The sequence below is a fragment of the Xenopus laevis genome, chromosome 6S (assembly GCF_017654675.1).
Source record: "Xenopus laevis strain J_2021 chromosome 6S, Xenopus_laevis_v10.1, whole genome shotgun sequence".
NCBI classification, from domain to species: Eukaryota; Metazoa; Chordata; class Amphibia; order Anura; family Pipidae; genus Xenopus; species Xenopus laevis.
In genome coordinates this window covers 82809210-82826106 of record NC_054382.1, presented here as the reverse complement: position 1 = coordinate 82826106, position 16897 = coordinate 82809210, and the positions used below count along the sequence as shown (strand labels likewise).

At 38.9% G+C, this 16897-nt stretch overlaps 2 protein-coding genes across 3 annotated transcripts; one reads left to right on the top strand and one right to left on the bottom strand.

Moving 5' to 3' along the window:
- Positions 1 to 1191: 1191 nt before the first annotated feature.
- acot13.S (acyl-CoA thioesterase 13 S homeolog) lies at positions 1192 to 5322 on the bottom strand (the record flags this gene model as incomplete). Its single annotated transcript, NM_001114782.1, is given in 3 exon segments — positions 1192 to 1657; positions 3060 to 3244; positions 5194 to 5322. Coding segments are annotated over 3 exon segments (426 nt in total). The 3' UTR covers positions 1192 to 1500.
- Positions 5323 to 5802: 480 nt separating this feature from the next.
- Positions 5803 to 16684, top strand: tdp2.S (tyrosyl-DNA phosphodiesterase 2 S homeolog). Of its 2 annotated transcripts, none has more exons than XM_018268531.1 (7): positions 5803 to 6016; positions 7842 to 7963; positions 10098 to 10277; positions 11577 to 11668; positions 12898 to 13016; positions 15632 to 15802; positions 16342 to 16684. In XM_018268531.1, the coding sequence occupies exons 1-7, from the start codon at positions 5828 to 5830 to the stop codon at positions 16621 to 16623; spliced, it is 1155 nt and encodes a 384-aa protein (XP_018124020.1). In that variant the 5' UTR covers positions 5803 to 5827; the 3' UTR covers positions 16624 to 16684. The 2 variants fall into 2 exon arrangements, with proteins under 2 accessions (XP_018124020.1, NP_001092156.1); NM_001098686.1 differs by having other exon boundaries at positions 5804 to 6016; positions 7842 to 7957.
- The last annotated feature ends 213 nt before the right edge of the window (positions 16685 to 16897 follow it).

Here is a 16897-nt window from a genome sequence, read left to right as displayed (position 1 = left end):
GTAAACCAAACTAAGGGGGTTTTTAAATCTGATTTTAAATCTGAATTTATTTCTGAAATATACTCCGACCAAATCCACACGTGTTATTTCCCTTTATTAATCAATACATTTTCCCGAAAATTTCCTGTGCGGGGAAAAAAACGTAAACTGTTTTGGATTTTCCACCCAAAAACTACGATTTTTTTCTTTCTGGATTTTTTCCCGGAAAAAACATGAAATCTTTGGATATCTTCAGGACTTCTCCCATTGATTTATATACAACCCCGGCAGGTCTGAACTGCTGGATTTTCGGATTCTGACTTTTTCCCATTCTGTGGATATAAATAAATCCCAAAAAATACGTTTTTTCTTTCACTAAAAATTAGGATTTTATAGTAAAAAAAAAGGCATTCGGACTTAAAAATAATAAATTAAACGTCTGAGGTTTGAATAATACATGTTGAATCCTCTCTAAACTGATGTTCTAATAATTTATACTTTATGGGCTACTCATTTTCTGATATTTGAGCTAGAGATATATCTAAGAATTACCTACTATTTTCACATGTGAAATATGCAAATACATGATATTATGATCACCATTATTACTGCCATTGAAATGAGGAGAACATCAAGCCTTGATAAGGGATCCAGAGGGGCCGAAACATTGCCCATGCACAGATCAAATTAATGGTGTGCTTGTGGATTTTCATTTATATATGGTCTATATTGACCAGGTTGCAAAGGAAGGGCTTTCTGATAAAGATCCCAACACTTGCAAACTTATGGAAACATGGCAACTCCATTTAGAAGTATAGTTTGTGAGTAATAGGTTAACCTGCAGTGATCTTATTGGTATGCTATGGAAAGTCTTTTTCTGGAGATTTTTGGAGATCACAGTAATGAACATTTAACTACAGGAAACAAATCTCCCCATGTGCAATCAAAGAGAGGTGTTTTGGCTCCATCTCTTTGGATACTGAAAATCTTCCTCCTGCATGTCTTATAGATGCAAACTCTTTAGGGTAGAACCGTCTACACCTCTTGTATTTGTTGCTTTGTATGTAATTCTGTATGTTCAATGTATAAATCTATTTATTGTAGAGCGCTGCAGAATATGTTGGTGCTTTATAAATACGTAATAATAATAATGGTGGTTTGCACTCCATCATTGTGCAGTGCACTTGTAATTTTGACCTCAGCTACTTGCAGTGGCAGTCAAAGCACCACTAGGGGGCATATTTATTGAAGAGTAAAAATAATCACAACAATTTGCCAGACTGAATTTTCACAGCTTTCAAGACACTTGTATAAGTGCATATATATCAAAGCTTTATCATATGTTGCTTATTACAGAAAACACACAACCATTTCGGAGGATTTAACTTTTATATATGTTCCTGCTTAGTGCAGCAAAATAATAGCTTAGTAACACAAATGTTCTTGCCGGAGACCTCCATCACTACTACTGCATTTATTACACTTTGAGGCAGGTTAATTTGTCCTGATAAGACAACTGCATCAGTTCCCAAGATGCTTTGTGTGTCGTCCTTGTGCGATGAGTTTTCCTGAATCTTTATTAGTCAAATCTACAGTTGCAAAAGCTAGTGTTCTTCCTTGTTTCAAAACTTGAGCTGTGATTAGTACAGAGTCCCCAATCTTTGCCGCATTCATGTACCTTTAATTATTAAAAAAAAGGGAATTAAAACAGAGACAGTGCTAAGACCACAGAATACTTAAGCTGTAGTTGAAAAGTACATGAAAGTAGCAGGATAAACCTTGGAGGCAGCTGAAGCCTAGGGTTAGGTAGTACAGGTATAGGATCCATTATCCAGAAACACGCTACCCAGAAAGCTCCGAATTATGGAAAGGCGATCTCCCATTGACTCAATTTTATCCAAAAAATCCACATTTTTAAAAATGGATTTCATTTCTCTCTGTAATAATAAAACAGTACATTGTACTTGATCCCAACTAAGATATAACTAATCATCATTGGAAACAAAACCAGCCTATTGGGTTTAACGTTTACATGATTTTCTAGTAGACCTAAGGTATGAAGATCCAAATTACAGAAAGATCCATTATCCAGAAAACCCCAGGTCCCAAGCTTTCTGCATAACAGGTCCCATACCTGTATACAGAGAGCATTATACATTGGGAGCAATGGGTAAAGGGATAGTAACCCTAGCACATAATAAAGTGAGAACATACACGCTAAGCCATATATACGTACTGATTTTCGGTAAGTGTATGTTGTTACAATGATCCCAATTACTATATGTGTACCATGGATATTGTTTAGTTCATTGATCAGGCAGGTGTGAAAATGTCATCTGCTAATGCGCTGCTATAACTGGAGGGCTGCACTACTGTTTACCAACTGTGTGGGAAGAGGTTTATATAGAAAAGGCTAAAAAGTGGTGTCCCTGCAATTACAAGAACAAATCAAGAACATTATTATAAATAATTCACAAGCAATGCTATTCCACTGTAGAACTTTATGGGGCAGATTTATCAAGGGTCGAATTGAAAAGCCGAATTTTTTTATGGTCAATACGGTCAAATTCTACAAGGATTTATTCAAATTCAATTCGAGTTTTTAAAAAAAAAACCTTGCACCACCTAAAACCTGCCAAATCGCTGTTTGAGTCAACGGGAGACGTCCAGGGATTAATTTTGAGTTGTTTGACAGAGTTTTTCAAATTTGATTGAGTTTTCGGGTCCATTACATTTACCCCGAGTTAAAAAATTTGATTATTTGAAATAAATTTCAATTGGTTGAATTTATGGGAGTTTAGGGGAGATTTTATAGACTCACATGAATTCGAAATTCGACCTTTGATAAATGTGCCTCCCATGTTACACAGTGAACATGGAAGTGCTCGTCTGTACAGAGACACATACAGGGCTTACTGGTTGGTAGCCAGAGACTTGCAGAACTTAAAATGGCACCCAGAAGGTTAGGCCCAAGAGCCCAAAGATAACGATGACACTGCAATGTGATAATACAGAGTGTGATGTTACCCAAGAAATGAACACTGATTTATTAAGTACTATTTCATAGCTCATAAACTTACGTAATGTTCATATCAACACTGACTCCAGGAGCACCTCTCTCTGTGTGCAGAAGTGCAACTGTGGAAACTGTATCGACTAGAGTAGCAGTCAATCCCCCATGTAAAGTGCCTCCTTTGTTTGTATGCTCTTCTTCAACTTGGAGTTCACAGACAATTTTCCCTGGAGCAGCAGACACCAGGTTCAGCTAAGGAGAAAATTAAAAACACGGATTTAAATAAATACAATGTCGTTTGTGAGAAGGGTCATGCAAACACTGATGCAAAGGTTTCCTCACAAACCTCGGATTTCAGAATATAGTATCTGGGGATTTAAAAAAATATAAAAAAAGTATGGGGTCTGTTATCCAGAAACCAGTTATCCAGAATTATGGAAAGGCCATCTCCCATAGACTCCATTTTATCCAAATAATCCAAATTTTTAAAAATGATTTTTCTCTCTGTAGTAATAAAACAGAGCCTTGACATAACTTCACTTAAGGAATGAAGATTTATGGAAAGATCTGTTTTCCAGAAAACCCTAGGTCCCAAGCATCCTGGATAACAGGTCGCACACCTGTAATACTGATAAAAAAAAGTGAAACAAAAATGATAATACATAACCCAGTGGTGTAACGAAGGCCCCTGCAGACCCCGCAATGAAGGGCCCCCACTGCTGCCGGGATCCGAGGGGACCTTTTCTGCCGGCCGCCGCTAGTCCGCCACCGCTGGTCCCCCATTGCTGCCACTTACAGGTCAAGCTGCACCTGCGTGAACACGGAAGTGACATCACGCTGAGTCAGGAGGAGGGGGGCGGGCATGTGGCACATAGTTACAGCAGCGGGTGGGCCAGGCAGGCCTCAGAGCAGCTCTCTTGTAAGGGGAGGGAGCCTCAAGAGGGAGGGGAGAGGAGGCGGAACAAAGGGGTTGGGACCGGGGATTGGAAGCAAGCAACTGGTAGAGAGACACAAGGGAGGGAAAGTGTGGGAAGGCAGATCATGTCCTTAGGGCTCTGGCCCTGGTTTCTATGTAGGATGCTGCTGTTTTGTGCCTACTCCCTGCTGGACTCCAGGAAATTCGTATTTAAACATTTAAAAATAAAAATGTGCTCAAACTTTCATAACCTGGCAAAATTAGGGGTGGGAGGGAAATTGCGTGACTTTTTGTCACAAAACAAGGAGATAAAAAATGTTTTCCCCTTCCCACCCCTAATTTGCATATGCAAATTAGGATTCGGATTTGGTTTGTTTTTCAGACTAATCTTTCATGAAGGATTCGGGGGTTCAGCCGAATCCAAAATAGTGGATTCGGTGCATCCCTACTGGCTTCTAACAAACAATGATGTGTGGGTCTGGTATAACCATTAACCTACCAGGGCTCATTGGTCTTGCTGCTCCCCATGTTCCCAGCATGGCAAGAAATGTCAAATCTAAGAGAGTTATTTATCAAGATCCGAAATGTTCTCACGGTTTTCTGAAAAATCCGCACATACTTTATCAATTTATTGTGCAGGAAAAGGCTCTATGTAAACAACAGAATCCTACGTTTTTTCCCGAATTTGAACAAAACCCAGCGCAGATCAGGATATCCTCAATATGTCAACGGGACATCTGCCATTGACTTCTACATGAACTCGGCAGGTCTGAGTTGGAAATACTTTTTTATTCAGACTTTTAACACCATCTGAGTTTAATAAATCTCAAAATAAAAAGTTTTTTATTTCTCAGATAAAACAGTAACCCCCTAGGAGTCCCCAGTCAGGATCCTGTCAAATGGAATTCTAGCAGTCAAATTGCATGCCCCAAGACAGTTGGGATCCCAAACTAATATTTTTTCTATTCCATATGTGTTTTGGGTTGGTTTTTTATTTTGCAAGCAACATTTTTAGGCAACACTGCATCAAGTGGGTTCCAACTTATCGTCAGCTGTTGGCAAAGTTTCCTCGTGAGGCAACTTCGACTTCGGAAAACGAAGCCTTCCGAATGCCATCCCGCCTGCAATTTACATTCTAGTCAGCGGAAAGGCAATTTGTAGCTGAACACAACAGCTGAAGGGATACCTTTGGACTTACTTGAGATTACAGAAGGAGAAGGATGACCCTAGGAAGTAACTGATAAACTGATATTTTGAATAAAATGGTTATTGTGTATGCTTATACCTTACTCAAAACTCGATCGTATCCGGGGCCATCGCCCAAAGCTTTGAAAATCGCCCGTAGGGTGCTCGTTGCCATTGCACTCATAGCTGTGTGACTTTTCACCCGAACCACAAGAGAATAATACTTCCGTCGCTGTGGAACCTTCTAAAGCACTTGTCACTTCAGGTCACCTCTACTTATAGCGAACACCTCCCTTAGTTTCGCATGCTGCAGTTCTAGTCCCAGCCCTCCAGTCACTCTACAACTATCCCCTGTTATTCGGAGGCATATGCAGCCATCTTTAAAAGGGGCACTGGAATATTTGACAGTAATTCCTTGTCTGGGAAGCCTTACATTTTACTGTGGGCAAAGCTCCAATGAAGCGTTTTATATAGGCGCCACAACTTTCTTCAGTTTATTTCTCTAAGTCTTGCAGTATGTTCCAGTTAGTTTTAGTTTCACTTGAAACGTCGTGCGTTCCACTGTATCAAAGCGTGCGTCTCAAAGGTGTAGCGTTATCTACCAATCAGAATGGGATAATAAAGCGAAGGCGGGGATTGGTAGATTTATATCGCGGTCTTTTGAGACGTTAGAAGGCTGCGGTTGTAAAGAGGAAGCGTATAGGTAAGTAGGCGTGGTGAAGCGATTGCTCAATATGTCTGACGGGCTTGTGGAGACCCATGTAGGAATGGAAGTGGAAGAAGCAGGCGCTGTACAGACTGGGACTGGGGAAGCAGTGGTGGCCAATGAGAGGACCAAACAATGTTCAGCGTTTGCCTCTATCACGGGTTGTGATGAGGCAGTTGCGCAGTGTTTCCTAGCTGAGAATGACTGGGATATGGAAGTACGTCGAAAGTATTGCATGCCTAAATCATTTAGCATTCCTTCCAGAGTATGCACTAACAAAAACCTTCATGTAATAGATTCTCTATTAAAAATAACTATGAAAATATAGTCCAAGGCATCTTTCCAATGTTCATTAAAGGAGAAGCAAACCCTAAAGTTAAAAAACCCCTACATAGACCCTCTCCCTCCTCCCCCAGTGTTGCCCTGGGCAAATGCCCCTAACTTTTTACTTACCACTATGTGCAGATTCAGGCATCGGAGTTCACGGACGCCATCTTCAGCCGTAATCTTCATAATGAGACCAGCGCTTCTGCAATTTTCGTGCATTTCGGTGCATGCGCAGTTGTCGCATAATAGAAAATTGTTCCAAGTGAACATGCACCGCTGCACTGGGTAACACTTAGGCTGGAGGCAGCGGGGTCTGTGTAGGGGTTTCTTTACTTTTGGGTTTGCTTTTCCTTTAAACATATTCAATGTTTTTAAAGTTAAATTTGTAAATGTAATTGCTTTAAAAAGAAATAATTGTCGATTTCTGTTCTCTGATGTGCTGGTTCTGACTTTTGAAACGAGGCGGCTGAAGCCAGCTGATAAACCTGCGAGGAAGCGTACAAGGCATCGTGTGAATATGGAGGGCTGGCTTTTGCTACAGTGTTTAATAGTCTGAACAAGCCGTGCAAAACTACTGTCTTCAATTTCACTTGTGTTTAAAACCAATGATACATTTTAAAGGAACAGTAACACCAAAAAAGCTAAAGTGTTCTAAAGTAATGTAAATATAATGTAGTACTGCACTGGTAAAAAGTGTGTGTTTGCTTCAGAAAGACTACTATAGTTTATATAAACAAGCCACTGTGTAGCCATGGGGGCAGCCATTCAAGCTGGGAAAAAAGGAGGCAAGGGACAGGTTACACAGCAGATAACAGATAAGCGCTGTAGTATACAATGGGATTATTCAGTACTTATCTGTTATCTTCTGTGCTTGAATGGCTGCCCCCCATGGCTACACCGCGGCTTGTTTATATAGACCAGGGGTCCCCCAACCTATTTTACATGTGAGCCACATTTAAATGTAAAAAGAATTAGAGACAACACAAGCATGAAAAACGTTCCAGTGTGTGCCAAATAAGAACTGTGATTGGCCCCTATGTGGACTGGTAGCTTACAGGAGGCTCTGTTTGGCAGTACATATGTTTTTATGTAACCAAAACTTGCCTCCAAGCCAGGAATTAAAAAAAATAAATAAGCACCTGCTTTTATGCCACTGGGAGCAACATCGAGGGGTTGGTGAGCAGCATGTTGCTCGCGAGCTACTGGTTGGGGACCACTGACAAAGACTATAGTTGTTTTTCTGAAGCAAACACACCAGTTTTACCAGTGCAGTGCAAAAGTACATTATATCGTCATTCCTTTAAAGCACTTTCATTTTTTGGTGATACTGTTCCTTTAAGGCATGTTGAAAAGTTGCTTTGAATGACATTTTTTTTATTTTCAATATGTAAAAAAAATTGTTGGGAGTTCCCCATTAATATTTTCAAGTTGGTATCAAGCTGGAAACCATTTTTGAAGCATATTATGATGAGAGTTAAATGTTAAGATGAAAAAAGAAAATTATTCTCCAACTGTCCTATGAATATTGGCATCAGAGGGTAATTCATTCTGAAACAAATCACTGCACAAGTCTTGTGTTTTATATTAAAGGCAATGTGCTGGGAGTTTAACGCAAGTGCTGTTCATGTCATAATTTACACTCCCTTACAAATGAGGTCAACTATATCAATTTAAAAATATATTAAAGTAATTAATCATTGTAATTGTTTTTTCAGAGGGCGATCAATTCTTACTTTGAGCCTGGGGTGGAGTCGACCTTACAAAACAAACCTGCAGCTGATCTAGCAGACCCTTTAAAGCAAGAGATGCATGCAGTTACCTCTGACGCATGGCAAGTGTAATTGTTGCAGTCAAGTCTCCATTCTATATTAATTGGTTTGCATTTCCTTGCAATAAGTCCCACTAAACAGAAAAATTCACTCTGGTTTTCCATGAATTTACAATACATTTTAGCTAGGTACAGGGATGAAAGGCCTCTAAAGGGGGGGGCGCTAAGGCCTCGGTGCCTGCCTTCAGGTTGTTAATAAGCGCAAGTTTAAAGGCAAAGAGCCCTGCTGCACTTCACTAACAACCCTGGTCCAATTAGAAAATGTTCAATTTACCGCCACACTCTGTCATCTATCTTTGAGCCAGTTCTCTATCCAGGTACAAATACTATGTTCCAGGCCAATATTCATTAATTTAACTTGTAACCATCTGTGTGCCACTGTATCAAATGTTTTGGCAAAGTATAAGTAGATCACATCCACTCCCATCCTAGAGTTGAGGTCCCTTCTGATAAAAAGAAATTAAATTGGCTCCCCTAATGCCATTTTGTGGCATTTGCCACTTAGTTGCCAGACTAAATGGCAAATGCGATTTAATGTTGATAAATGTAAAATCATGCACCTGGGGTGTAAAAATATCCAAGCCACTTATACCCTTAATGGGACTGCACTAGGCAAATCCATAATGGAAAATGACCTTGGAGTCCTTGTAGATAATAAACTTGGCTGTAGCAAGCAATGCCAGTCAGCAACATCAAGGGCAAATAAGGTCTTGAGCTGTATTAAAAGGGGCATAGATTCACGGAAGGAGGTGTCATTCTTACACTGTATAGAGCACTGGTAAGGCCCCATCTATAATATGCCATAAAGTTTTGGTCTCCAGTGCTCAGACAGGACACTTGAATTAAAGAGGGTACAGAGAAGGGCAACTTAGTTGGTAAAAGGTATGGAAAGACTGGCCAAGTTGGCGTTGTTCAAGCTGGATAAGAGGCGCTTAAGCGGTGATATAACTATGTATAAATATATAAGGAGATCATATAATAATCTCTCTAATTCTTTATTTACCAGTAAGTCTTTCTAGCTGACTTGAGGTCACCCATTCCAATCAGAAGAATTGTAGTTTCCACCTAAATATTCTGAAGGGGTTTTTTTTACATTGAGAGCTCTGAAGATGTGAAATTCTCTCCTTGAATCGGTCGTAGAGGCTGATGCATTAGATAGCTTTAAGAAGGGTTGGATGGCTTTTTAGCAAGTGAGTTAATACAGTGTTATGGAAGATACTGTAGCTCATAGCAGAAGTAGACCCAGGGACTGGTACAGAGTCAGTCAGAAAGGAATTTTTCCCCCTCTGAGGCAAATTGGAGAGGCTTCAAATGGTTTTTTTTGCCTTTGGATCAACTAGCAGTTAGGCAGCTTAAAATAGAGTTAAAAGGTTAAACTTGATGGAAGTTTCATTCTAACTTACTTTGTATGCTACTATGTAATTACCTCTACTGGGTACCTTCAGGCTTTTGCATAATCAGGACATCAGGGCTTTTCTGTGTGAATCCTGACCTATTTTCAGGTATTACATGAGTAACTGACTGACTGACTACAGGATTCTGTCTTCTATAACCATCAATCAATTTTTGTGTTGAACTGTGCAGTTGCTACACGTTTAACCCTGGATTTGATTCTTCTTTAAAGGAAAACTATACCCCCCAAACAATGTAGGTCTCTATTAAAAGATACTGAGTAAAACAGCTCATGTGTAAAACCCTGCTTCATGTAAATGAACCATTATCATAATAATATAATTTTTTAGTAGTATGTGCCATTGGGTAATCATAAATAGAAAATGGCCATTTTAAAAAATAAGGGCCGCCCCCTGAGATCGTACGATTCACTGTGCACACATACAAACCACATGTAAGGTCACATGAGCCAATTAACAGACAGAGTTCAGCCTTTTGCTTCCTCGCTTCTTCCTGTTACAGTTAGAGTTGTAGTATTTCTGGTCAGGTGATCTCTGAGGCAGCACAGATAGAGTCACGAAATGGTGGTTCAAGGCAAGAGATGTAAAAGGGCAATATTTATGTAAATATATATTCCAGTTTGGTAAGATTCTTTAATATGTCATTCAATTTGATATAAACTATCTGTTGCTTAAGTATTCATTTTGGGGGTATAGTTTTCCTTTAATGTTTGAATTTTTTTTCAACCTAGTATTGACTTGACTAGCGATGACTTGGTGGCTACCAAATCAGAAGCTGTTACCAGCAACTCCTCTACTGTGAAACAACAAGAAGATGAGAGCCATTTTACCTTTCTTACATGGAATATAGATGGCCTTGATGAATCAAACGTTGCAGAGAGGGCTCGTGCTGTATGTTCCTGTTTGGCCCTGTAAGTACCAGTCCTGTTTGTTCCCATCAAATGTTTAAAAAGCTATCTGAAATAATGTATAGAGATCTAAGCCAGCTAAGCATATTCGTTTCTTGAAAATGTTGGCATAATCGCATTAAAAAGTAAATTTCTTATCACAATTTATGTTGGACTAAAAGAATATCAGTCTTACAAAATGCATTTCAGGCCAGTGCATTTATTTATTTATTTTTAAATAAGAACATTGGTAGAACTTGGTAAACTTATTCAATGTATCAATGTTCAAGAACAACAACACTTAAATCCCTCAGGGATGCCAAAATTGTAGGCACTTTCCAGTGATTAAAATCAATTGCCTGATACCCCAGGCCAACACTTTTGTTTGCTAAAAACTGCACCTGGTTGGGGTATTGCTGAAGCCCACCGTTTTCATCCACTTTGGCTTTTTCCGTCTTCTCTTCAATCGTGTTCAGGTAAGCACATGTGCAGTAAATTGAAACCAACTTAGGGGTATACAAGCCATCTTTTCTTTCTTACTGCGCATGCAACTGCCTGTGCCCAGAGGAAAGAAGACAGAGGAGGAAGAAGATCACAGCAGATTTGATTCTACAGAGGTACCCCAGGAGCACTGACCCAGGGTATGAGATAAGCAGTTATAATCATTGGTGGATGCCTAACCTTTGGCATCCCCTTTTAGTTTTTCTTAAATGTTGTTTCATTAAATGAAATAACAGGCTAAAATGCACAAAATTAGTGCTTTCCCACTCATTGGCTGTTGAGCCATAGGCCAAACCCAAGCTGACTGCTATTTTGACCACCACTGGATTGAGTTGTGGTGATCCAACAACTTATTTATGCTGTGGCCACCATTACCAGATATGACGTATAGGGGCAGACTTATCAAAGTGTGAGATTTGACCTCCCCACAGAAAAACTCACCCATGTTCTATTCATTCCTATGGGAATTTTAGAATTGTATGGAGGTCACCGTTTGATAAATATGCTTTTAAAAAACCCATATAAATGAAAAGAAAGTGAGTGCGTTTGAGTTCTAATTTTACATTTTGCTAAATCTGCCCCTTATTGTCTGTCTGGTGCTGTGTTTTTGCTTTGCCTGCTTAACTATTCTTTGTTAACCTATTTACCTAGTATACAGGTGTCTGAGGCATATGGTCTTAAGCTACCATTTTGCCTGCCGATGAAACTGTGACAAAGATGGTTCTCCTTTGGATTTTCTACTGAATGAAAGTAATGAGTGTATTGTTTTATTTTAACATTCTAACTACAATAATACAAAAACCTGTCTGCTTGTATCAACAGGTACACTCCAGATGTAGTATTTTTGCAGGAAGTTATTCCACCATACTGTGAGTACCTGAAGAAGAGGGCCGTCAGCTACAAAATTATTACAGGTATATTGCAATTTTCTGCGCATATCTGTGAATTTCTTAGCATGTTAAAGGCTATATAAATCATCCAGAAAAAAATTATTCACACAAGGCTAGTGTCAAATAATTTGTCTATTAGTTTATAAGCTATCTTTTTTTTGTATTTGTTAGTGCCTTTGCAAATGTTTCTGCAGATTGCTCTTTCCCTAGCCAATTTAACTTAAGGGATACTGTCATGGAAAAACATGTTTTTCCCAAAACGCATAAGTCAATCGTGCTGCTCCAGCAGAATTCTGCACCAAAATCCATTTCTCAAAAGAGCAAACAGATTTTTTTTTTTTTTTTTTATATTCAATTTTGAAATCTGACATGGGGCTAGACATATTGTCAGTTTCCCAGCTGCTCCAGTCATGTGACTTGTGCCTGCACTTGAGGATGGAGCTACTTTCTGGCAGGCTGTTATTTCTCTTACTTAATGTAACTGAATCAGTCTCAACAAAATCTGTTTGCTCTTTTGAAAAATGGATTTCAGTGCAGAATTCTGCTGGAGCAGCACTAATAACTGATGCGTTTTTAAAAAAAAAAAACATGTTTTCCCATGACAGTATCCCTTTAGGGAAAAGGTGTACGGTCACCTTCGGTCACCTTCTATCATTCTCTTTACTTTTTTTTTTTTTTTTTTTTTTTTTTTTATGCTTGGCTGTGTGTGAGTGCACAAAGGCCGATTGGATTTAAATCAATGGAGCAGGGGTACTGAGCAGATCTGCTCCTCTCAGCCTGCAAAAATACACAGACTGACAACAGCTGGAGCCTTCAGCCTGTGTGCCCATAGTTTTAGGCAAATAAATAAAAAGGTCAGATACCAACTGCCTGCACACAAGTTGGGATTTTGTAGCATCCTATTTTGCAGTATCCTTTAATGCAAAGAGTTGAATGCCACCACCTCCCTGAATAGTGGAAGGAACTGGATCAATGAGCAAAACTTTCCCTTTTTGCTCTTCATTTACAAAAAGGTGCTGAATGTTGATCAAGCTCCAAAACAAATACAGACCCTGTGACTTTGAGAGAAAATGTTGCCTTCCTTGTCATGAGAAATACCCTTTAAATACAGGAAAATACATTTTTTTTTAATACCAGTAATTGGGATCTAAATTTAAGATCAGAAGCATAATACTACCTTTGAAACAATCAGATAATGTATTTGTCCTTTAATTGTTATATTGCAATTCTTTGCTTGTCCCTTATTAATATAGGTAATGAGGATGAATACTTTACTGCTATGATGCTGAAAAAAAGCAGGGTGAAGTTAATTAGTCAAGAAATTGTACCATACCCATCCACATTAATGATGAGAAATTTGCTTGTAGCAAATGTAAGTATGTATGGGTTTGTTTCTTTTGTAAAATATTTAATTGTATTGTGCCTCTACATCTGCATCTTTTTTTGACGTATCTCTTTTACAAAGCAGCAGAGAGATATGATTTGCTTAGGACAGGATGGTCTAACTCTGGTAACTGTGTATTCTGCATTTGTTTCGAGTTGTCGATGTTCTGTGGTCCAAGTGTCAAGAAATGGAACATAATTAAATGGAGCAGTATCTTTAAGAAAATGTGAATGAGGGTGGATGCATGTGATGGGGGGGAAAAAAAGAGCGGAGAAGTGGATGCCATAAAGAATGGCAATAAAAAATGATGGGTGAAAAGTATTGCCAGGCCAGCATAAAGGGGAAAGGTATAAAGGAAAGTCAGGCAGAAAGTGGGTCTGGGTAGAAAAGAGGGAAAGATGAGAAAGCTAGATAATTGAGAGAAAAAGTAGAATAAGGAGATTAAATTGGTGGGAAAATTTGAGAAGTAAAAAAAAAAAAAAAAAAGGAATGAAGATGGGGTAATGTTAAAAATGTGTTTTGTTTATATAGACATTTCCTCCATATGTTAGTCAGCCCCTTCACCAGGAATGTTTTCATTGCATTTTCCTATTCTCTTTGGTGGATAACCAGAACAAAATACATGGTTTGAAACCCTCCAAAAAGTCATGTGGACAATTCAATCTTACCTGAGTTGCTAAAGCAACTTTGCAGCCCTGCAGGCAAGCTACTTGAAATTGCATTAAGGAATCTATAGGCCAGAGAGTAGATTTATGTACATGAAACACAGAAAGAAATCGATGGCACTTGGTCTAACTCGCACTGTGGCGTTGACCAGCTGCCGTAGACACCATTGTCCCAGCGCTCGGTCTAACCAACATTCTGGAGTTGACCAGCTGACAAAAGAGATAAAAAGCCAATATTTGTAAAAATGTATAAAAAATAATTACAAAAAATTAGGTGTTCGTACCACACTTTGGCCAAAATATGAAAGCTCACGTGCCACGTCAAGGCCCCTCATTGTACGCGAGTCCTACACTGTTTGAGCATTATAAGTTTGTAGTGCATATTAAATCATGTCCCCCCAGCAACCATTGAGACCATTGTGCACTTACCCTTAGCACAGGAGCTCTAGTGGGAAAGCTGGGAGCTTTTCAGCCACATACACCTGTGAATAATTTCCTTCCTACACTATCTATTAGCATTTTTCAGTTTGTACTACATTTAAAATCAAGTCCTCAGTAAACATGCGACTCAGTAATACTACTATTCTCCCTCTCTACTTCCTCCCTCGGCAAACTAATCAACTCGTATGGTTTCCACTCTATGCTGACGAAACTCAGATCTATCTCTCATCTCCTGATCTCAACCCAGAACTCTCGTCTCCTCCTGCCTGTCCGCTATCTCTACCTGCACTGGCTTCCACTACCTTTCAGAATCAAATTCAAATTAATGACCCTGACATTCAAAGCACTTCATAACTCTGCCGCACCCTGCATCTCTGAACTCATCTCTATATATTCACCAAAGCACTTAACGCTCCTCTACTGAACTGCTACTCAACTCTTCTCTCATTACCTGCAAGCATGCAAAACTTTGCAAGGGCTGCACCCCTCCTCTGGAACTCTCTCCCACAGTCTGTCCGACTTTCTCCCAACCTTTCTGCTTTCAAGAAATCTCTTAAAACGAACTTCTTTCAAGAAGCCTACCCTCACTCTAAACTACCAAATGCAACACCACATACAATACCACATTTCTCACCCACTTAATTCGATCTTGCCCACTCCCACACCTTGTGTATTACTCCCTTCCCTTTAGAGTGTATGCTCTTTTTGCATAGGGCCTTCCTCACCTTTTGTACCAGTATTGATTGTGATGTATGTAACTCCATATGTTTTATGTATAAAATTCATTTGATTTAGTTGTATAATCACATTTACTTTACAGCGCTACGCAATATGTTGGCGCTATATAAATACATTTTAATAATAAGACCATGGTGCACTTGACCTTAACTCAGGTGCTATAGTGAAATAGCAAAGAGCTTTTAGCCCCAGCCAATTAACATACATCTATAAGTAATTCCCTGTTTTAAAGGCTAAATGACAGCCATAGGCAATATTTGGCTACAATTTGTACACGAAACACGGAAATAAATAGTCAGCGCTCTGTCTATCGCGTGCTGTGGTGTTGACCAGCTGCTATAAACACCATTGTCCCAGGGCTCGGTCTAACCCACGTTCTGTAGTTGACCAGAGTAGAGCACAAATTCCATCCAGTGAGTAACCAATCTGGGCCCTGTTATATTACTACCCAAATCAGTGGGGCATAGATACAATTACTAATAAAAACAAAGCTGGCTGCGAGTTTACCTGGAGGAACAGCTTGGTATTCTGCAAAATACTCCACTCCTATTGTGTTGGAGTTTAATATGGATGCCATAGTTAGCACATGGAACTGCTAAAGAAAATGCACCTGCCAGTGCACAATGCACAAAGTTTTTTTTTTTGTGTTTTGTTTTTTTTTTCTTGTTTTTGAGACGGAAAGCAAAGTAATATTATTTTTTTAGTTGGTTTAACATATAGATTCTTGTAGATATCTTGTTTTACTTTCCCTCCTACAAGGTGAACATCTCTGGCAATAGTATATGCTTAATGACTTCACATCTAGAAAGCACCAAAGATCATTCAAAGGAGCGATTAAAGCAGCTGGACACTGTGCTTAAAAAGATGATGGATGCTCCCCCTTCAGCTACTGTAATATTTGGAGGAGATACAAATCTGAGAGATCAGGAGGTAACAAATGGTTTGTTTTGTAGCATTTCTAAAGGCATATGCAAATATTATATAGAAAGATGGATAGATAATCGTATTATAAACATTTATAATATTACTCAGTTGAAAGAGAATCAATGGTTGAATCATTTGGGTGGGTTTTTTGTAAATGACCCATTTTGTTACAGTAAAGCCACCTGATCATCTAGGAATGACAGTAATGAGCAACAACGGCAGTTTCCTGCCTGGCTTCCCCTATGAAACTCCGCTTCCGAGGGAAGGTCGGGATTGTTAGGCGCCAGTACTGCTTACTACTAGTTTAGATTAAGGTTGTACATAGAATTAGCTAGAGAACTAGGTTATATGTAAAAATGTAGAATGCCCATGCTAAAGTGGCATTTAAAAAGGTGGTCCTTCTTAAGTCCTGAATTCGGCATTAATAGCCCTAATCTTTTCTTGTCAGGATTATTACAAGATTCTCCAGTATAATGAGTAACCAATTTATTGTTTTGAAATTTAATGCTGATATACTTAATTACTTTTCTTTTTCCCCTTTTAAGGTGGCTAAAATTGGAGGTCTGCCAAATACCATATTGGATGTTTGGGAGTTTTTGGGTAAGCCTGAGCATTGTCGCTATACCTGGGACACAAAACTGAACAACAATCTGAGAGCTTGCTATACTAGCAGGTTGCGTTTTGACCGTATATTGTATAGAGCTTCTATGGAAGGAAGTCAAGTCATCCCCCAGTTTCTTAACCTTGTTGGCACAGAAAAGCTGGACTGTGGCAGATTCCCAAGTGATCACTGGGGTTTGCTGTGTGACTTTGATATTATATTATGATTTTAAGGTTATACATTAATGTTAATATAATATTGTTTTAATAAAACATTTCTTTATGGTATACCTTTCTTTTATTGCTATTATTGCATATTTTTAGATCATTTGCTGTAATTTCAAGGGCTAGACTTTGGGTAGGTAAATAAACTGAGGTATATGAATATAGTTGCAAATATATTAAACTAAAAAACAATCACATTAATGTAATTTTACCTGCTTCATCAGTGTAGGTAATTTTAGTTATTGGCATAGTATGTGGGATTCTGCTATACATTGT

What these genes read in the sequence shown, in the direction of transcription:
- tdp2.S (XM_018268531.1), top strand. Translation starts at nt 5,828, where the DNA reads ATGTCTGACGGGCTTGTGGAGACCCATGTAGGAATGGAAGTGGAAGAA. An exon ending in GTATGTTCCTGTTTGGCCCT is followed by an intron (nt 10,278 to 11,576) that starts GTAAGTACCAGT and finishes TTGTATCAACAG; the next exon opens with GTACACTCCAGATGTAGTAT. An exon ending in CAGCTACAAAATTATTACAG is followed by an intron (nt 11,669 to 12,897) that starts GTATATTGCAAT and finishes TTATTAATATAG; the next exon opens with GTAATGAGGATGAATACTTT.